Below are 22,503 nucleotides of genomic sequence, written 5' to 3'. Positions count from 1 at the left end.
AATAACCAAATCCTAGGGGATCTACTACCTACCCCTATCGAATCTGCTATTAAATCTCCTAAATCGGACGATCCTGATATTAACGTCCCTGACCGCCTACCTTTGCTAATTGTTCTGATAGATAATACCGATTTTGACTACTCTACCTATCTCCTATCGAATTTAGGCAAGCACGAAAGGGAGGATTCGTCTAATGATAGCCACGATAATAAGCGATAGCACGCTTTAGCCGCCTATTTCTATACGTTTTCGGCTAATCAGATCCTTCCAAAACCTCTATCGATTTCATCTCTGCTACCACTACTAGAAGACTACTATTATCTGCATAATCACCTATATCGGCGTGAATTCAAACAGGCTATACAGGTCGAATTTCAGAAGCTTTTAGATATACAGGCCTTCGAACCAGTATCGGCTTATCTTATCAATCAAGCTTATCTAAAAGAGTATAGCTAACTAGCTAGCTAGAGAGATTACCCTAGGCACCAGTTCATCCCTATACGTTAGGTCTTCGATTATAAATCGGACTAACTAGGCAATCTAACTAGATTTAAAGCTAGATTGTGTGTGCGAGGCGATATACAATCACCTAATCTTCAAGACGCGAGGACTAGTACGCTAGCTGCTAGAACCTTCCGCACGCTTATAGCGCTTATAACCAAATTCGACCTCGAGACCTTTCAGATAGATGCAGTTAACGCTTTCTTGAATAGCTAATTAGACCAAGAAGTTTACTACCGCTACCCACCGGGCCTAGGATCCACCGGAAGGATCCTAAAGCTTAAGAAAGCAGTATATAGCCTAAGAATAGCTAGTAAGAAGTAGGAAGATAATATCAGAAAGGTGCTTACTACCGTTAGTCTCTACCCGTGCCTAGAGGATCCTACCCTATACACTAATAGCTATATAGTTATAATAGTATTCGTTGACGATTTCCTAGCTATTTACTATATATCTGAATCTGCCCACACCTACCGAATTAGGCAATCGCTCGAGGACAGATTCGAAATAAAGCATATTAGTAAGCTTAGCTAATTCATCGGAATCAGAATCACGCAAGACCGGTAATCAAGAAAGACCTAGATTAGCCAAGGTGCTTATATCGAAAAGATTGCTAGCAAATTCAATCTGCTAGGCAAAAAGCTACCGACTACCCCCTTACTATCTGATCTCTCTTCTATCTAACCTACCGAGGATCTACCGAATCCTAGGCTAGTCAACCTTTACTAACAGAAGTGTGGATCGGCCCTATTCGCTGCCGTTTAGACTAGGCTAGATTCAGCCTTTGCTAATCAATTTCTAGCACGATCGCTTACTAGATATACCGATCGCTATCTAGACGCAGCCGATTACCTGATTTTATATCTGTATAGGACGAAAGACCTAGCTATCCTCTTTAACAGCAAGAAAGAGATAACCGAGATAACCGCCTATACCGCCTGCTTAGACGCTAGCTTCGCTAATAATCTTAACCGAAAGAGCTCGGAAGGCTTTATCTTCTGCTTATTCGGTAGCCTAATCGATTAGAAGGCTACTAAGCAGAAGACTATTACTATATCGACCACGGAAGCCGAATTACTCGCGCTTAGCCACGTAGCTAGGCAATCCTATTAGATAAAACGGCTATTCAAATTCATTAGATTCGATCCTAGTTATCAAGATATGATCTAATACGATAATAAGCAGACGATCGACCTACTTACACGAGAGAAATCAACCTTTCAAACTAAGCTCAGGCACGTTGATATCTATTATCTTTAGATTCGCCAAGAGATACAGGCTAAACGCCTACGCATTGAATGGTTAAAATCGTCCGATCTGCCTGCTGATAGGTTAACCAAAGCGCTTAGCCGCTAGAAACATAAGGCTTTTGTCAAACAGATTAGCATAGAATTCTTACCACTCCAGCTTATTAGATCTTATTAGGGCCTATCAGGACCTATTAGGACCTATCAGGACCTATCTAATCTAGTTAGATCTACTAGGCCTATCGATCTGAAGACCTGCGGGGGTGTGTTAGCCTATGTGGCTATATGAAGTTGGTTGACTAGCGGCCCGCCGGCCAACGGCCCGGACCGGACCATCGTTTTTCCTGCAGAAGGACCCCTCTGTATATACCTCTTCAACAGAGAGTTTTACCATAGCTAATTAGTTACTAATCGACCACGGATTCTAACATCTAGCTCCTTCCTAATCTGTCAATTGGTCAGATCATCGATATATGATCGAATTATCGATTAGATCATTGATTTAGCCTATTTCCTGCTGCCTAAACTGCCCAATCGTGTACTTAAGCACCCTTCCACTCACTAGTTTAGCAGTTTAGATTCAATGCACTTTTCAATCTATCCTATTGATCTCGTTTGACCGTTATACCTAGAGAAGATCTTATGAATTCAAGGTCCATCCGTCTTATCTTGGTCCTATTCGCTAGAAGAACTTCTATCTTGACTGGCTATCCTAACGTCCTATGTGGATCCTTTTTCATCGGATACACTAGGATCTGTTAATAGTGCTAGCTAGAAAGTGCCTAAGAGGATAGCGATAGGTATATTAGATTAGTTAGAGGAAATTAGCTATAGCCTCTATATAGTAGATAGATTAAAGGGCTAGTCTATAATAATAAGTCCTATAAGGAGTTTAGTAGATTAGGATACCCTAGTAAGCACTATAATTAGTTATAGTACGATTACTTAATATTCTACCTAGGTTAAGGTTAGAAATATATTTTTAGGTTAGCTAGCTATACGTACTACTAGATAGCTATATATTCTATAGTCGGAAATAATAACCCTAAATAAAACCACTAATACTTGGATAAAGCGACTGAAAATTTGCAGCATTATAATTAATATTATTTTGATTTCTCTATAGCTTCCAGAAAATAAGCAACTAGTGTATTCGTGGTAGGAGCAGAGTTTTGAATAACAGTGTTAGTTTTCCTGAATAATAGTGTACGCTAGTCGGGTTTTAGCCTAGCTCCTGCTCTCTTAACTATGGAGGGCGTCCGAATTATACTGTAGTTCAACGTAGAATAGTTATAGGCTACTATATGAAATCATTATACATGTAGATCTATCTACATGATATCATTATATACATCTAGATATATCTGCATAAGATCACTATGTATCTAGATGCATCTGGATTAATCATATGCAAGAAACAAGTTTAATAAGTTTGCATAAAATATTGATTATAAATATGCCCTGTTTTCTCTACCAAGATATCATGCACATACATATTCATAAGCAACAAGACGATTCAATACAATCAACCAAGCTTCAGTCCTACTTTACTTTTCTCTCATCTTGATCTATTCTAAGCCGAATTGAACTTATCCTTCCTATTCAATCAAGAGGAAGAAAGATCAATCGATCTTATTCAATTATCATCAACCTTCTTCCTCTCTATCTGCCTGCGCAGCACATCGCTTGCTCACAGTTGCGCAAAACCGAATTTGGGTCGTCCAGAATTTCTTGGGTAATAGTACTAGCAGCAACGAACTTAAAGAGATCATTTAGGAGTCTAAGGGTAGAAACGATTAAGGCATTAGGATTTTCAAGCTAGCCTAGCTCTAGTAGCTTACTGTCAAGCTCTGCGAATAGCACTAGGCTGGCCGGTGGGATCTCAGGTAGACCCGGGAAATTGCTAGTAGGCGCCAGGCATTCCGCATAAATAGTTGTGCTATATAGAATTGATGCTATACGTACGAGCGAATCTCCGAGGACTGAAGTATTATTTATAGCCGGAAGGTTCATCTATAGTCCAGCCTCGAAGTGAATACCAGTTAGGGCACCGTCAGCTCTTCCAGTTATCAAGTTTGTTACGTCGTTGACAACCTGTATAAGATACTCTATTAAGAAAGATATCATTCTGTAAGTCAAACCCCCTATTAGGCACGGTACCTAGGGATTAAGAAAATATGATTATATCATTTATTAGATTTAGCTCCAAGACGTTGTCTCTTAGAAACGTTGTGTGTTTGGTAGGCCGTTGTTCGGGCAAAAGATTGTCTTGAAACCTAGGCTATTAAAACTTCCACTAAAGTTTGCCAGCACGCCCAACGGTGCCGATACTGTACACTGGGCGCCGGCACTTCCCCTAGGGGTGCCGGCTCGATCTGGAAACCAAGGGGAAGGAAAATCGCTGCCATAGTTACTGAAACAGTCTCTACACGTTTCTGTCAGTGCTCATTGAGTAGAACTGAGTGGACATAGTGAAAAAAGTCCGGGCAGCTTGATTAAATTTATATTTTATATTTAAGAAACGCTGTAAGTACTAGTTGTGGAGGAAGCAAAGAAAACGCTTCATGTTGTTCGAAGTCACTCAAATATTACAGCGCTGGCATGTTGACCAATCAGATATCTTGCACTTGTTCGGCCCATTGAGCCTCATACTTCGCGTTGGGCCTTTATTAGAGACTAAACTAGGCGTTGTCTAGACCCTTGCGGCAACCAGTGAAATGCAATGAGATGTTGCGGGAATGAAGGGCATAGGAGTGAAATTTACGAGATGGATGAACTTCTCTCACCCTAGACACCATGACCACGGGCCGTATCTGAAAGGCCGATTAAACTTGGGTGAGAAGAAGAATATCCGGCATGTAGTATCCTGCTTCAACATTCTTATTCAAAGTAAAGCATTAATTCAAATGCAGCCAAATGCGACAATGGAACAGTTACTCTTTCAAATTCACTTCCAGCCGTCTAGGGCCTAAATATATCCGGACCGGGGGGTACCCGCTAGGGAGCCCGCCATAAAAAGTCTTGGCAAAGGGGTGGGACGAGTCAATACTTTCCCATTCCCCATTGACGACTTCCGAAGCTGGATCACATCATACAGCAGGTACAAGAAGGTTTTGTGACGTTACCTAACACTTACCCGTACCCGTATAGCTCCCTCTTGCCTTACTAGGATAAATAAAACCTAGGATCGGACTCGTGTATAAGCGCACGTGCATGCAGGTATATACAGGATACGTGGCAGACAAGGATTAAGGGACAAAAAGGATAGAATAAAACCGCAGACGGACTAGGATATAGCGACAAGGAAAAAAAGTAAAAGAAGAAATGAAGCAATGAAGAACGGGAAAACTCACAATATTGATGCAAAATGGATACCGAAGCTCCACAGAACAGGACAAGCGGATATAGATGCAGAAGGAGCTACACCTGATAGAACTAGGGCAGCAGCGAACGAAAAGCAAAAACACGAGAAAGAAACAGCAAATAAAACCAAGACTTTGCAAGAGAACAGGCAAATCAGCGCGAAGATCAGCGAAGAAGTTGGCAGTAGGAAGCGCAGCAAAGTTTTGCGGGCAGGTCGCGCAGGGTAGTATACCCTTCACTCCGTTCCTACGTTTCAGGGCAGAGGGTCCTAGACTTTTGCGGTGCCGCTATATGAGCAAAAGCTCTAATTACAAGGTCCGAATTCTTTCATCAAAATGGAAGAAGTGGCATGGGCTCGCACAAATAAACCTTTTGGTAAGATCTTTCAGGGTTAGGTGCAGGTGCAAGACTGTCCCGTGACTAGGACGGAGAAAACGCCGCGTTGAATTCTTAGACTGGAATTCTCAACATCCGTCAACAAGAACTGTATTTTTGTATCCTGGCATTCCTTAAGAAGTTAATGGGACTATTCGTCCAATTGTTTCACACTGTCGCCGGCTGGAGAACGGATAAGGGAACATTCTCACTCGAATACCTCATCGCTACTCGTATCAGTTACATGGAGATTCATTATAAAGTGGCTTACAAGTACTGATACGATCAAACTGCTCATCTCCTTCACTTTTTTTTTTTTCCGCTCATTCCTAATTTAGTCCCGCTGAATGACGGCCAGGTCAAAGAGCCTACATTTCTGCTTCTGTCAACACAACTCGCTTTACGCCAATATGAAGTCCTTCTATTGTCTTGCTATTGTTCTGGTGTCACTCCTTTCGTGTGTACAGGCCCAAAATTACACTCGCCCAAATGACCTCGAAATCACGCAGGCCCAAGCCGAAAAATATAATTGCGACCGTCTCTGCCAGGAGAACCTACAACATTACGAGGCATTGGACCGTCAAATATTTGGCAATGTTCCCTTCGATTATGAATTCTACGCAACTGGGGCCAACTTCACTCATTCACGACCCGGGGACTTGTTAAAACTCCTGCAGCAGAATGAATCCATGTATGACATCCCACCTGGAACGTCGTTATGGCTTATGCAATACACATCCGTCGATGTCGGTGGAGTAGCGGTCCCAGCGACTGCCTTTATTGCACTTCCCTACACGGAGGCACCAAGAGACAAAGTCCGTCTCGTCGCTTATGCCCATGGAACTATTGGAGTTGTTCCCGCTTGCGCTGCATCGTCGTCTTACAATGGATATGACTATCACTCCTGGCAGCTTCTCACGGCTCCCGGATATGGTGTGGTTGCTACAGACTATGCAGGCCTCGGAAATAACTACACTTCCCACAAGTATGGCAACCCTGTTATTAACTCTGAGGATATTTATTTCTCGGTCGTTGCTGCTCGGAAAGCCTTTCCGGGAGTCTTCACTACTGGATGGGCCTCTGTCGGACATTCTCAAGGAGCTGGAGCTGTCTGGGGACTTAGTGAGAACCCTCGCATTAATACCACCGAAAGCGGCGAGTACTTGGGAGGAGTTGCCGTCGCTCCTAGCGCCAGGTTGAATGATCTCCTCACAGCTGTGCCCCCTACGGTGGGATACGGCTTCGGCGATTTGATCGTGAACATATTCAGGGCTCTTGACTTCCCGATACAACCAATCGTTCTCACCCCGGCCGCTCTGGACCGTTATCCGCTTATGTACAAACTTGGTCTTTGCGACGATTCTTATGCGGAATTGAATGCTGACCTTCCAAACCATGGCATTGTTGACTCTACGCCTGCCATTGATCAACACAATCATGAAGCTTATATCGCATTCCAAAACAAGTATGGCGCGGCAACCGGAAGAAAAGGATACAAGGAGCTTCTCGTTGTTCAATCTACCGACGATGAGGTCGTGAATGTTACTGCTACGGAGAAGGCGTACGAATATGCGTGCAAGATAGGCAATATCGTTCACCTAAGTTTATATTCGGGACTTGACCACGATTCTTCAGCCGCCGCCTCATCTCCAGAGTGGCTTCAATGGCTAGAAAACAGATTTATGGGCGTGAGATCTCCAGACGCAAATCAATGCGTGGTCAAGAAGGTAACTCCGTTGCTCGATACTTTGGTTTGATACGAGTTCGCAACAACCGAAAGCCGTCCTCTTGCAGGATTGTCGCAGATGCTAGGAGGTAAACCTGAGATTGTAGGGGATGCGAGTGAACCAAATGGTAGAGCATGGAAACCCGACGTCAAAATTGTCAGAGCCGTCATCGCGTTTGCAATGGAGACGGGACGGTTTATAAATCAGTTCGGCCCAGTGGCAACATAAACCTAAATCTTCTTGAACTGAGTGTTGAGACCAAAAAACCGACTCTGCTTTTCAATTGACAGCGTTTTAATCCTGCCATTTCTTTTTCAAGCGATGCACCGTTTCAAAATTCAACTATCAATTATTCTATATCCTTAAGAAAAGCTCACGAGTCCCATTCAGCTAATATCGGTGTCAAACTTCGTCTATAGCCATTATGAATTCAATAACATTTGCCGGGGATAACCATAGGTTGCAAAATGGTATTAACCATGGGTCAATCACAATGAGTTGTTTTTCTGCCGGTAAGCCTCGGGGAGGGCCCTAGCCCGATTTCGATCAATACAGAGTACTGATGGTGGGAAGGCCGAACCAGCACGGATACATCTGCAATGTTAGACTGGCTGTCGTCAATTAATCATGAAGCCAAACAGGTGGACATGTTTAGTCAACGACAGAGAGATACAGGCCAGTGGTTTCTGGAAACAGGTAAATTCAAGAGGTGGTCCAACCAAGACTGTTGTTCCTCCAAAGATCAGCGCACCCTCTATTGTCACGGTACCCAAGGAGCTGGAAAGACTGTAATATCGGCAATTGTCATTGATGAGCTCCGACGTCGTTCAAAAGGTGATACTACTGTTCGCATTGCGTTCTTCTATTGCAATTTTCGGGAGCCCATGACGTTTCACAAAGTTCTCTCCAGCTTGTTGAGACAGCTCCTTGGGGAAAGCACTTCCGAATTGGATGTAGTCGTTGAGACGCTCAAAGACCTTAGCGGTAAAGTCCATCAGTTGGATGGTTGACGCGACAGCACCCACAACGGCGAGAGCTTCTGCCATGTTGATACGTCCTCTGCAACTGAATCGCGCAGAGAAGCAGATGGTTTCCGATTCCAGCTTTTTTAGTCAGCAAATAAGAAGAATTCTTTCTGCCGATACAGCGGAGAAGTGATAAGACTGAATGGGCGACTATATGTAGTATAAAACCACCAGTACATCTGCCGAAGTCAACGGGACCATTGCGGTTATAAGTAAGACATAGCCAGCTGTGCTGGATGGGGCGTCAATCTTTCCCGGCCAATTAGTAATGGGGGCTTAGCGCCGTGGAGTGGGCGGCTAACATCGACCAGGGAATCGCTGCCACTGGGACAGCGAGTAGAGGAGAGGGAAAGTATAGCCGAGGGACTATGTCAGCGCTTCAGGGGTATTCGGGCGATATGGTGAAGAGTAAAGCGGCAAGGGCAGTCCGTCCAACCAGATGACAAAAAACGGGTGAACACGAACATACAACAGCCAGGATTCGCATATGGCTGAGCGTACGGGAAGCCCTGTCCTCTATACCCGGTGGTCGTATATGCTAGAAATAAGTAGAAGCTGATCTATATTACAAGCCACACCTCTGGGCGACAATTTTATTATGGGCCTTATTCTATGATCTGCTGTAGAAGAGATTGAGATCACGGCATATCCAGAGTGATAGATTCTTCATAATCTACTCCTCGAGAACCCCTGCAATATCGCAATACGGCTAAGTGATTCTCGAATCCGAAAGCCTACTCTGCATATCTCTCTCGAAGAAAATGCTATCTTGGGTTGGAAGACGCCTTCTTTAAACCGCGCATCCGACGAAGTAAGAAGATCTTCCTATCGCATTTTGTCTTTACCTAAATGATGCCGTTAGAAATGGCGGGACTATGCTTTGCTAGATTTACTAACTATAGATGTTATCCTTTGCTCTCATTAGGCATTCATCTCTTAATTATCTATATCTCTTTAGTCTAGTTTTCTCTCGAAAGAGCGAATGCCTTTATGTCCAGGGTCTCTAATATATAGTATGACGTTCGTTCCGACTTAAATGAGTGGCTACCAAGCGAATGTTCCGACCCGATATTCTCGATAGTACCGCGCGGCGAAAGATATCCGCTTTATAGCTTGTGCTTTATGATATAGTTAATTTAAAGTAGAGAATACCGGTTTATAGGCTGCCTACGCCTAGGTGGACCGTATCGCTATCTCGACAACACTATAGCGTCCTTCCTCTAATGATCCATTATATGAGACTCTCGGCTTGAACGGAGCGCTTAGTAGGATATACCCCTATATAAAGACGACTCCTTTATATTATAACTAGGCTTAGAACTCCTAATATGCCGCCCTTTAAGGCGTGTACAATATCGTACTTAGAGAGAACCTTCCGATCTGTTAGGAAAGTACTCGGCTATTTATTTCTATAGAAGTCCTCGTTCTTCCTTTAGTTTAATCAGAAGTTAGTTATCTTCTAGTAGAAATCGAGTCGTTCCGGCTGCTTTTCTAGCGCCGGACCCTTTCCGGTAGGCCTGCTTTTTATGTTAGTTAGAAACCTTATTTTCATGATATACCGCAGCCCTAACAGACCCTTGCGAGTAGAAATACTTAAACTTTTCCTTAAAGGTAATTAAATATACGACCTTAGACAAAAAAATCTACCGCGTTAGGAAGCCTTAGATCGAAATTGTTTTAATATTAGACAAGCTAGATAGAGGACCTTAATCCGTGGCGACTTTTGCTTAGGCTACTACGTCGATCGAGGCGTATATAGTGTAGCGTCGCGGACGCTTAGGTATAGGAACGGCGGTATATCTTGCTCTTTTTAATTGGTAAGATAAGACCGTATTTTTATATACGTAGTTAGTATCCTCGGGGTTATCTAGGTAATTGCTACTGTGATCCTGACGGCCACGTGTGGCCTGATTACATCATCCGTACGGCTCAGGCACCTCGAATTCTGCCGGTATCTACCGGATTACACTCATTTAGCAAAACATGCTCTACCAAGATCACACTACTTTTATTATCGTGCAAAAGCTTAGCTCGGTCTCGTTTCTTATTTAAGAAGGCTCGTTAGGATAACGGAACGGTATCCCTTATTTCTCGCTCCGGGGAACGGTCGGTCCTAACGACTGATAAACGATACTTGCCCTCTAAACGAAAAATTATATCTACCTCGCGTAGGCTATATAATAACTACTTCTTATTATTATAGAACTTAGGTAAAGGCGATCGCGCTAATAATCTATTCTAACTAAGCTTATACGAGACCGATAGGCTCTCCTCACGACTGCGTTATAACTTGCTTTTAGAACCGGGAGTAGTACCTTCGTCTATATTGTAGTCTATTCTCTCGTAGGGTTCTGTAATAAACTAGTTCCTATACTTAGCGCCGCCCGGAATTTCTTCCGTTATATAGGTTAGCAATTATAGTTTATCTAATTTAATTCTAATACCTCTAGTTAGCGAATAGGTTTTAGGGGTATTGTGAGCAAGCGATGCTGCGCAGGTTGGTAAAGAGGAAGATAAATTAAAGATGATTAAATAAGATCGATTGATCTTTCTTCCTCTTGATTGAATAGGAAGGATAAGTTCAATTCGGCTTAGAATCATAAAGATGAGAGAAAAGTAAAGTAGGACTGAAGCTTGGTTGATTGTATTGAATCTTGCTTGTATGTATTCAACATGATTATTATCTTGGTAGAGAAAGCAGGGCATATTTATAATCAACTTGTCTCTTGCATGTGATCGTTCTAGATGATGCATGATGATCTCATGCAGACAGATCTAGATGCATAGTGATCTCATGCAGTAGCTGTTTGATCGGTGGTTGCTTGATTGTACGATGTCATTGACTGTAGTGATGATGTAGATCGTGTCATTGACCGTAGTGATGATGTAGATCGTATACTGTTGTATACGTCTTACTTGATGTCATTGACCGTAGTGATGATGGTATAGCATAAAGCTTATAGAGATTCAGCCATCTTGTATAGGCCTTATGAATCTGGCTTGATATGCTGCATGACGGTTTAGGCATCTTGCCCTATATCTCACACCGAATATCTCACAGGTATACTTGTTTCTGCCCGAAAGTATAAACTTTTGCTTATAAGCTATATTATTAATACCCTTCGCCGTAGGCGTCGATTATAGTAATATACTACTATTAAAGGTAATATAATCTGTAATTGTGAGATATAGGGCAAGATGCCTAAGCCGTTAGGCTGCATATCAAGCTAGATTCAATACAATCAACCAAGCTTCAGGCCTACCTCACTTTTCTCTTACCTTTATAATCCTAAGCCGAATTGAACTTATCCTTCCTATTCAATCAAGAGGAAGAAAGATCAATCGATCTTATTTAATCATCTTTAATTTATCTTCCTCTTTACCAACCTGCGCAGCATCGCTTGCTCACAACTATACTACCGACCTAACTATAGACTATAATACGAAGGACTAGATATATAAGAATATTTATTTTAGTATTATATATTTAGTTCTTCGCGATTAATCTTATATTATTACTTAGTTACTATGTGAGATATAGGGCAAGATGCCTAAACCGTCATGCAGTATATCAAGCCAGATTCATAAGGCCTATACAAGATGGCTGAATCTCTATAAGCTTTATGCTATACCATCATCACTACGGTCAATGACATCAAGTAAGACGTATACAACAGTATACGATCTACATCATCACTACGGTCAATGACACGATCTACATCATCACTACAGTCAATGACATCGTACAATCAAGCAACCACCGATCAAACAGCTACTGCATGAGATCACTATGCATCTAGATCTATCTGCATGAGATCATCATGCATCATCTAGAATGATCACATGCAAGAGACAAGTTGATTATAAATATGCCCTGCTTTCTCTACCAAGATAATAATAATGTTTAAAACATACAAGCAAGATTTAATACAATCAACCAAGCTTCAGTCCTACCTTACTTTGTCTCATTTCATCTTTATGATTCTAAGCCGAATTGATTTTATCCTTCCTATTCAATCAAAGGAAGAAGATCAATTAATCTTACTTCCTCTCTACCTAACCTGCGCAGCATCGCTTGCTCACATACTACCTTTAGTACTTTACACTTTATAGTTTACCTTTAAGATAACCTAACCTATAACTAAGTAGGGGAGCTTACTTAAGTATTACCGCTTAGTAACTAACTCACTTAGCGCGCACTTCTAGCACGTTCTACAAGATACTTAATAGGACCTAAACCCGTGTAAGGCTTAGTATAGCAACGGTATGCGAGATACTCTTAGAATCCGCAGTAGAACTAGGTAAGTATAACCCCAGGCAGCTCCACTCACAGTGACCAGTCGGCTTCGCGTAATACCCTGCAAGTAGTTAACATCATAACAACTATGATGCGTCTGTTTATGCCTGATTTTATCCGATTAGATAATGATGATATAATAGCATAAAGCTTATAGAGATTCAGAACATCGTTCTGGCTATTGTATAGGCCTTATGAATCTGGCTTGATATACTGCCTGACGGCTTAGACATCTTGCATCTTGCCCTATATCTGACACTTTCGAATGAAGAAGAATATCGGCCAGAAATATATATTCGCGAAGAGAGTAGAAATAGATAAAAACACCCTAAAGCACCCGTTAGGTCAGTGAGAACCCACGAATAGAAAGAATAGTAACCAATAAGAATACGATAGAAGAGGCAATAGACCCCACAGGACTTATATAACTCGGGCGAATAAGATCGTAAAGCAACGGCGTCAGAACATATATATATTTGAAAGAGGGGGGTGGTTAGATTCGTAATTAAATAGCGTGACGGGCTTGGCAAAACTCAGGCTAATTCAGGCAGAAATCAGGCCCCATGGGGTGCGCCCTGGAATCTCATGGGGTGCGAACAGGGTAACCCTTTTTTTTCCCCATAGTTAAGAGAAATACCCTAATTCCACCTAGGCTGGGTGTAAATACTCCTATATATTAGGGTGAGCAAATATAAAATAAGTAATACAACCCTCTTTATCATGTTCAAATGCAAACTTCCATTGATAAGTAAGTAGTTGATCTTGAAGATATTGAATTGGTGTACGGCCAGCAAGTTGTTCACGTAGAAAGGATTTTCTAAGGTTATATACAATAGCAGGATCGCTCTTTTTGATTAAGCTAATGATTTGCCGTGGAGGGATATTCTCATCAAGATGATAGTAGATAGTGGCCTTCTGTTCCTGAGTAATGGTACGCGCTGCTAGATGTGCTATCATATTATCCTCAAGTAGTTGAAATTGAGTAGGAAGATAAGTGGGTAGAGAGCTAAGTGTTGATTCGAATAGTGAGTCAAAAATTCCATAAGTTTGAAACCACCTGCTCATTCTGCCGTGCCAAGACTTTTCTGCCGGGAATATTGATCCGCAGGAATATAGGCAAAAACGGTTGGATTTCAATTTTTGAAGACCGTATTTTGGAGACAGACCTTATTGAATCCTCGTTACTTTTTTCAAGCCCTTTTATTACGCTATTAACGACAATATGCGAATTACAATGCCAGCTCAAGGGAGACGGTGTGATCGTGTAGAAAAGCGGTCAGGGAGGGTGTTTCAAACTTTTGAACACCCACTGTACTTCCTATGTGTTAGGGTATACTAACCAGCTCCTTACAAAAATTACTATTTTTACGGATCCGCGAGGGTCCGCCACCCATACGACATTGCGCACCCAAACGATATCGCATATTTACATACTTAACGTACCAATTTCAACACGCATTTCCCATCGACCACTATGCCTGAATCTAATTAATCTGTTGAATATCGCATCTAATTAGCTATCTACCAATTACAGGGTATTAATAATCCTAATACCTAGTTAGTTAATGAAGTTGCGACCGCATTAGAACAGATGGGTGATGCCGGCGTTGAAGAGGTTTTGCAAGGCTAAGGTTTACTATATCAAGCGATGTTATAATATTTTTGAACTAGCTACTCTATAGTAGAAATTGCAATTAGAAGTTTTGACCAGTAGGAAAATTAGTAGGGTGGAGGCACTGGGGTGCATATACTCCTGAAATATGACTGTAAATCCAGTACCACGAAACACAGGGGGGCTATGAGCTTCAGGGGAGGGCGAGCCCCCACCCTAGTCAGTATTACTCTTGAAGCAGGCCTTAACTATACACACTGCGATCGGTCCTTCGTAATTAATATCTTGACAATCTTGTCTAAATGCCGAAATACCGTAGCTGGCGAAACTCAATTTGAAAGCCTGCTTCCAGGGGTAGTCATTTCTCATGGAACCTGAGAGACCAATCTCCTATAACAGTTAGTCGGTTTCATATTCGTGGAGCCTTTTTATCTATATTGTATGGATGTAACTGCTATAGCCGCTTAGTAGAGAACCTGAAACAAAATTAATGAATACCCAAGAATCAGGGCAAGTGTACCCCGGATAACATGGCAAGGTCTCATCCAGAGTTATTATGATGCCTCTATGGGTCATATTGTCGTTTTTTCTGTCTAAATACCTTGACTTCCCCAGCTGACTTCTCTACCTGCTCTCAGTTTCATTCTCTTCTAACACTAACTACGCTCTTCGCTCCTGCTTTTCTTTTTTCTCTCAAGAATTTTTCCCTCGTTCATCATGTTGAACCCCGTTCTATTCCTGGCATTGAGTGCTGTTGCTCAAGCACACACAGTCGCTTGGGTCAAAGGCATGTACTGCCTAGGAGGTCCCAACCTTTCGGCAGACAACGCGAATACAAACACAGCCGTGGCTCCCCTATACAATCTTACCCAAGAAGAATGGTGGTTCCAACACGATCGCGGCTGTGACGGAGCACCTCCAGCGCATGGCGACATTCTGCAACTTCCAGCTGGAGGAACTTTCACGGTGGAACTTGCACACAACCGGGCGCAGACTACACTTTCATACGATGGAAAGTATACCTCTGAATGGCCGGACGGGAAAGAGCACCCCGAAGACTGGGCTGGTCCTGGAAGCCCTGCCGACTGCATTCAGGATGATGGAGCAATGCACACCAACAACCAATCCATGGCCGCTGGCACTGCGTTTGCCATCAGCTATCAGTCTGACCTGGCTGCGGTCACGATGGAGAACTTGGCTGTGTTTACAGTTCTGGAGCAGTAAGATCTTTTCTGAAGCTTTTTGCACTGTGGATGCCTAGATTCCTAATATCTTTATAAAGCACCCCGTGGAAACGGGTCGCTACTTATGAAGTGCCCGAGGATCTTCCTCATTGTCCTCCTAGTGGATGCACCTGTGCTTGGCTCTGGGTAAGTGTATGAATATGCAGCTAGGTTTTACTTAACTGACACCAGATAGGTCCCGAACGGTTGTGGACAGCCCAATATGTAAGTGTCCATAAACTAGTTCTAGTCCGTTAACTAACAAGAGAACCAGGTACATGGCAGGTTATAAATGCAATGTCACTGGGTCTACCTCCTCTAAAAATGTCGCCGCTGCTCAAGTTGCTGCTTATTGTGCGGATGATACCAGCAAGTGTGTTAAGGGTGCTAAGCAAATGATTGCCTTCAACCGTGAGTCAGTCATTCTCCTAGACGATATGCCCAGAAGTAACTTGGACTCATAGAGCAAACTGGGAACAACGTTCAAGTCCCCGATGGCAAGACACCGATGTATAACACTGCGTGGGGTTGGAAAAATGGTATGTCTTCATCTACTACAACCTGACAATGAGAATTAATTTACTAATAATGAATCGCTCGCAAAAGGCGCGCAAAATGACATTTTTGTTTAAACAAAGCCTAGATTCGAACAGACTGCTATTAATCGAGCAGATATAGTATAGATTCGAAAGGATACGCCAGTGTATTCCATTAGTCTTCATCATCCAATTAAAGAGAGATTCGAAGATCAATCAAGAGGTCCAAGAAGACGGATGTATAGAATAAAATAAGCGATAGTGTTAGTTTCCTCACGGATGTAGACCACATATACGGGCTTTCTTGTCCTTATACGGCAGGACATAGTCCTAAATCTCAGAAATATGAGAGTAATAATGAAATCACACGGGCTTCGCGAAATTGCAAAAATGGTCAGATGCCTCTGCTCGGCCAGATCGAGGGACGCTGCGCGGTGTAAAGGCTATCACAGCTACGTCTATCTTTGTGCGTATAACTTTTCAAATCCTTAACTTTTCAAGATTGCTTTTATGCCAACTGCGAGAAGTTCCCTTCTTCGCGAATAGAATCAAGACGACGAATGTAATCTTGAAGCTCCCTTGTACCTCCTTGTTCTTTTGGCCAAATCATTAAATGATTGCCTAAGCAATCTCTTTCCTCTACTAACATTTGCATTGGTACCTCGTAGTATGAATCGATCCTTAGGTATGAGTCTTTTGGTACTCTCGGGATGTATCGTACGGCTTCTCGATGATGCCATTCAGCATGGTTTGGGAATCGAAGTTGGATTGGATAGCTTTTCTTTCATGTTGGCGAGATAGAGACGTAATCTCCGTCATCCTTCAACATCGAGGTAATCTGAAGGGAGTTAGCAGATGTCTTTACAAACGTCTGAGCACTTACTGTCATGACTGTAACACAACCCGGCTTTCTTGGCACAATCTCTAAGACGAGGACTATGTGGTCGTGCACTTTGCCTGGGAGAACAGGCGTAGGTAGGCCTAAACTGGAGCATTCTGGATTGCTCTTGAATGTGTAAACCCTACCAGGGGCATCTATTGGAAGTGCTATTATGTTTATGACAACCGTTTAGATGTGGTCGTAGGTCTGATGCTGATAATAGTAGAAAGTAAAATATCGAGGTTCATGACGGAATGCAGAGGGGTAATATTACTGACAGTACTGTTGTGGGGGTTTAGAGTAGAATTTTCTGGGGGTTATCATTTTCTAGCTCCAATATATTTCAAACGATACGCTCTTGATGCGTTGCTGCCTAACCCCGTCCCATACTTAAGAGAAACCCCCTAATTCCACCCAACCTGGGTGTAAGTACTCCCATATGATAGCATGGGTTTAACTAGGTAGTAGATAGTATTCGATAGTAGTGCTTTCTTGGTTAATCAATCTATCTTGACTTAGGTAAAGGATAGATACTAGGCCCCTTCCTTCCTATCTTAGATAGTAGATACCTACCTACCTGCCTGCCTGCCTGCCTGTTCGCCTACCTGTTCGTAGGCTGCGGCAAATCCGGCGATGCGGATATCACTTTACCATCCGCATCCGCAATTTGTGGATGTTGGATGTCACGGGTCAGTGCCCGATGGTGGTCACGTGTGCAACGAGAACTTGGCATGTTGACATCGGGAGCGCGGAACTTCTATTCTTCAAGCTTTGTAAACAGCATGTTGGCCTAGTCAGTATTGAATCAATTTGGCTTCAGCCCTTCACATTGGATATCGCTTTACTATCCACATCCAACTCACGATCATCCGCGGATATCTATTGGATATCCGCAGCATCCAAATATTACCCGCACTAGCATAAAACTCGCCATATAAAGTAACTCGTTTTAGTACCTTATAGTTATGACTTTTACGCAGCTGACCAAGCACTTGATTCCCTCCCTTATTACATATGTACTAGTATGTCATAGTTAATAAGGATGTAATAACCATCTTATGTATGAGTAAGTGTTTGAAATTACATGAAATAATTCTAAATTTATAGTTAAAGTATACTTAATCTTCTAACTGTTAAATCTAATCTCCGATTATAGGTTATGAGTAGTAGTAATTCGGATTTGAGTGAGTGTTTCATGGTATTATATTGTTTGAAGTATGAAATATATATTTTATACTTATAGAAGGTAGTGTAAAGTCTGTATGCTAGCATCATGAATAGTCAAAAATCCTCAAATTAGCGTGTATTTACCAATTGTTCTTAAATGTATAATACATAGAGCTCATAGAGTCCTTGATAAAATCCTTGCGAAGGGGCTCGGTAGTCAAGATGCGATCGAGCATCCAACGCTCGCCTGTTGTAGGCAGAACCTGGCGGTTCTTTCGGTGCTTCAGAAGGTTCCAGCATTTTTACATATATTTCCTTTTCTTGCGTCCTTGACTCATCTTCATCGCTAAATCAGTTTTAGGGTTTTAGTAAAACCCAACGCGGAAAGCGGTGTGGGTGGCCTATGTCACGGGTAATCGCCATCGCTACCGATGGCTGGCGGGCGATTGCTGTATGCACATCGGTGGGAAACACATAGATCCTGGCGGGGCAGGTCGCTGCAGTCCCCCGAACTATTTACTATTGGGAGCACGGACGAAAATGAAATAGTCGGCCATTTCCGAAGAGACTATGACAGTAGGCATGTTGACATTTCTGGCAAATCAATACCTGGAACTCGGCGTTGACACAAAAAAATGGGTGGGCCTGGTACTCACGATCCATGCTGAATGTGGAAATATATAAGTATGACCGGTATATGGACTGTGGATTGCTCAATACCCTGACATGTACAATGGGCGTCGATGGGGTTGAAAATAAAATGGGAAGTTACTGTGGAATCTGGAAACCTACCCCTGAATTTTCAAATGGAAAAACAAATGCTATCACTATGGGGTGGTTTGGTGTGATGGTGGTTGATGGATCACGGTCGGCGGGTGGCGGTTACCCTATCCAAAAACTTCGAACCCCGAACAATATCCTTAAACTTAGTTGCATCGACTTCAAAAATGAAATGCTAATAAACGGTACTGCACTGTATAACATATTAAAATCTGGGATCTCTACGATAACGAAACATAAATCCAGTGGGGGTTGGGAGTTTAAATCCAGTCAGCCCTGTCCCCACTTTTTTTTCCCGTACTAAAATTTAACCCTAAAAATCCAGTGGGCCTGACTTGATTATGTACTAGGGTAAAGGGAAGGTCTTGGCAGAATTATGCAATTGCGGTTCACTATGGTGCGGTCTCAACCTCCGAATTCGAGACCGCAAGACCCGTGCGGTCTGGTCCGCGGTCCTCGACCTGAGGACCAAGACCGCACCGTGCAGAGACCTAATACGGTTTCAGAATTACGCCGTTATTTAACGTTGACTATATGCAGGATGATATTATCATTCTCTTCCAAGATGTACATTGTATCTCGAAAATATAGAAGCTGTAAGCTGCACCGTACTGGATGAGATTCAATATCAAGACGTTGGTCCTCCAACAGTGATAGTGAGAACAGTGGGGTTAGGATCAGAGAGAAGACCAGATGCATTTAGCACGCCATCAGGAGTAACATCATCGTAAGCAAAGGCGTATCCCTTCCCGTCAGCCTCATACTGGTGCACAATCTTGCTGTAGTAGTTTGTCGGTGATGCCGTGTAATAATAACTCGACTCGAGGCTGGGTTGTACATTGCCACCACTGAGCAAAAGTGTTGATCGGTCAAAAGCGGCACAGAGACGCGGCACGATAGCTTGATGAACAGCATTATCAGTTGACTCAATTGCAAATGGACCGCTGTTGCAACCGAAGATGTCGCTGGCAGCTGGTTGTACGTAGCCTCTGTTGTCGCCTGCGCAAGTCAAATTACCGCTCGAGACAGTACAGTTTACCTGACCAGCCGAAGCCTGAGTATCAACTGTTAATGGTACTTTTTCGTACTGAGCCCAGACTTGAGAGACGTAGTCCGTCCAATATGAGTCGAAAGCATCCGGATACAGACTTATATAGTCGGAAGGAGCTACTACGCGGAGGAAGTTGCCGCTACTATCAGTCATGCAGAGTTCATTCCAGGGTTGGCCATTTGAGGATGATTTTGTGGCCAAGGCGCTGCAGATTGATGATACAGCATTTGCTGTTACGCCTAAAGCTGTTTGCGTACCATCACTGCCCTGAACCTCAATACCAAGAGGAAGACCAACGAAGTCGACATAGCTCAGATTGACCGTAATTCCGCCAGGGTCCGTCGTAAGCTCAACGAAGCCCCAGTTGACATCTGCACTTGGATCATCTGGGTTGACTGCGGATGGTTCAACAAGAGATAGAACACCAGTTGCAGCTACCACCGTATAGAATGTCAAGTCGCCGTTTGCGACCCAAATCCGACCTGATGACAAATAGCTCGGGAGAGTAAACGAAGTAGTTGTCTCATAATCGCCAAGAGGAATAGCAATGTCTTCTGTGATTTCTTGGGGACTTGTCTCATTGCTATTTCCTACCGGCGTATACCAGCTTCCACTAGATGTCAGACATACAATATCCCCGTTGGGACCGAGTCCAGTGACATAGATATTGATACCATCACTCTGAAAATTGTTGTAAACAGAGATTGAAAGCTTCTCGGCGGCATTAGATGCCAGAGGAGCAGCCTTGATAGCATTATTCACAGAAATTGTCTCGTCGAGAGTATCTTGCGACGTGATAACAAGATCATTGGCCCCACCAGGATGAACAACAATAGGGATGGCCGAGGTATGACCTAAAATTGCGGCAATCGCTCCGACTGCAAGTTCTTGAGAGGTGCGCATGTTGATCGTTGTCGTAATACCCACAGGTTGAATATTTTGAAGGCTAAAGGTAGCTGATATCTGCCTTTATATTTGAGATCAACCGCATTGAAAGATATGATAGATATCCGTCGGCTGAAGAGTTCTCATCCTCCCTTTATGCTGTACTTCAAAGGTCCGCTGTCTAGTATCGTTCCTTTCTCCCTGTTTAAAGTAGTGAATCACACTTAAGTACTCTGCCTAAGGATTGTGATTGCGACTGCATGGTTCGGAATTGAAACCAAATCAGTCACGGAGAAGCGGACTATTGGGATTTGCCCAGGTATATTAGAGAATTACATGAAATCTGAACGACTACGCCTCGTATGTCTTAATTCGAGAGACGGCAAAATTTCGGGGGGTGGGGGATTTGTGAGGTAGAAGTCAAGTTTTCGCGAATTCGGCAAGGAGAAAAATATCAAATATCACCCGTTTCACGCGGGTAAATAGGTGGGGCGGGGTCTCCTGTAGTGCCCTTTTAATAAGGATGTGAATTGAGAATCGCGTGCTATGAAGTAGAACCCGAATACGACGATCCAATACGACACATATGCATCACTGGAAAGTGGTGTAGCTATACAGTACAAAGGCCGATTGTTCCTCTTGGCCGCTTCCTAGATCAAGCTAGTCCAGGGCGGAGGCTGTTGTTTTGAATACTCCGCACGGTAAAGTCTACTACTTGATTATCCGTCCTTACCTTCTCCTAGGCTCCTTACGAGTTCCGGTGACAGGCAAGAGGTAAGAAGCTCTATACAGGAAGTGATCGGCCAAGTCCTTGTACTCAGAGCAAGGTCGTTACGTTCCAACAGATGAGACGTGAACGAACCTTGAAATTAATCATGAATTTACCTTGAGCCGAAACTTGTTTTGGTATTTCAGAGTAAGCTAATAGCGCAGTATATATGCTCATGAGTCGTCCAATAACAGATGTGGCTAGGGCTTGCTCATACTTGTCGGGCTTTGATGGCTGGCAGAGGGATCGGCTGTGGAAAGTTGGTCAAACTTTAAGCCCTTTTTGTGTTCCTAACGCCTGGGGACAGACAGAACACGGAGAAAAAGATATTCCGGCCAGAAGAGGTTTAACGAACGAAAATGAATTGTTAAGTGTAAATGTAGTGACCAATAATCAATACATAAATATGGAGAGACAAATATTATTGCAACCACCCCCATGAGAAAATGTCAGACTGCTTGAGTGCCAAGCACTCTGCCATTTAAACACAACTGATGAAAGTAGAAGCTAAAAGAAGGTCCTCGTAATCATGACGATGTGGCCTTTTGATGGTACTGCGAAGAAGAGCCGGTTTTTCCTATTAAAAGGCATATTCTCTGTCCAAGTGTAGCATTAGTAAGAGAGCCTCAAGGATGTTAGCAAAAGGGGATTACATCTTCACCTTTCTGCAACGAAAAGAAGCCAAAAAGGCGTCTTTTTGCTCGATTTCATCTGTTTTACACATGGTGTAGGTATTTTTGATTCCAGTCTAGCGTAAATGCCATTGACGTAGCCTCGCATAGATAGAACCACGCGTGGTTATGTGGACTGGGATTTGAAAAAGCATAAATACAAATAACGAGGTTAAACGGGTCTCAATACCGATTTCTTCCACAACCTCGCATTCCTTTCGTACCCGCATGGCCTCAGTCAATAATTCCTCCCCTGTTGTTGGAGATATCTCTCTGAGATGGACGGAATGAAAAAATGAGGTGTGTCTATCTAGGTTTAGCTGGAGGCGAGTAATTGCATATAAGTCTACCAAAAAGGTGTATCCCCGCCTACTGAGACGATCCGGCACTTGGC

The 22,503-nt window shown here is 43.0% G+C and overlaps 4 protein-coding genes across 4 annotated transcripts; 2 read left to right on the top strand and 2 right to left on the bottom strand.

Moving 5' to 3' along the window:
* Window positions 1–5,896: 5,896 nt before the first annotated feature.
* Window positions 5,897–7,243, top strand: N7458_003669 (putative secretory lipase; the record flags this gene model as incomplete). The annotated part of the gene is made up of 1 exon (XM_056907052.1): window positions 5,897–7,243. One exon carries the CDS (start codon window positions 5,897–5,899, stop codon window positions 7,241–7,243), a length of 1,347 nt encoding a protein of 448 aa, XP_056771159.1.
* Window positions 7,244–8,040: 797 nt separating this feature from the next.
* N7458_003668 (uncharacterized protein) lies at window positions 8,041–8,259 on the bottom strand (the record flags this gene model as incomplete). The annotated part of the gene is made up of 1 exon (XM_056907051.1): window positions 8,041–8,259. The coding sequence occupies one exon, from the start codon at window positions 8,257–8,259 to the stop codon at window positions 8,041–8,043; it is 219 nt and encodes a 72-aa protein (XP_056771158.1).
* Window positions 8,260–14,864: 6,605 nt separating this feature from the next.
* Window positions 14,865–15,371, top strand: N7458_003667 (lignocellulolytic auxiliary activity family 14 protein; the record flags this gene model as incomplete). Its single annotated transcript, XM_056907050.1, has 1 exon — window positions 14,865–15,371. One exon carries the CDS (start codon window positions 14,865–14,867, stop codon window positions 15,369–15,371), a length of 507 nt encoding a protein of 168 aa, XP_056771157.1.
* A 3,990-nt stretch (window positions 15,372–19,361) lies between these two features.
* On the bottom strand, window positions 19,362–20,687 carry N7458_003666 (uncharacterized protein; the record flags this gene model as incomplete). Its single annotated transcript, XM_056907049.1, has 1 exon — window positions 19,362–20,687. One exon carries the CDS (start codon window positions 20,685–20,687, stop codon window positions 19,362–19,364), a length of 1,326 nt encoding a protein of 441 aa, XP_056771156.1.
* Window positions 20,688–22,503: the final 1,816 nt, after the last annotated feature.

This window comes from Penicillium daleae, assembly GCF_028827525.1.
Source record: "Penicillium daleae strain IBT 16125 chromosome Unknown utg000002l_segment0_segment0, whole genome shotgun sequence".
In the NCBI taxonomy this organism is placed as follows: domain Eukaryota; kingdom Fungi; phylum Ascomycota; class Eurotiomycetes; order Eurotiales; family Aspergillaceae; genus Penicillium; species Penicillium daleae.
Note: the sequence above shows the minus strand (reverse complement) of the source record. Positions and strands in the feature narration are given on the sequence as shown.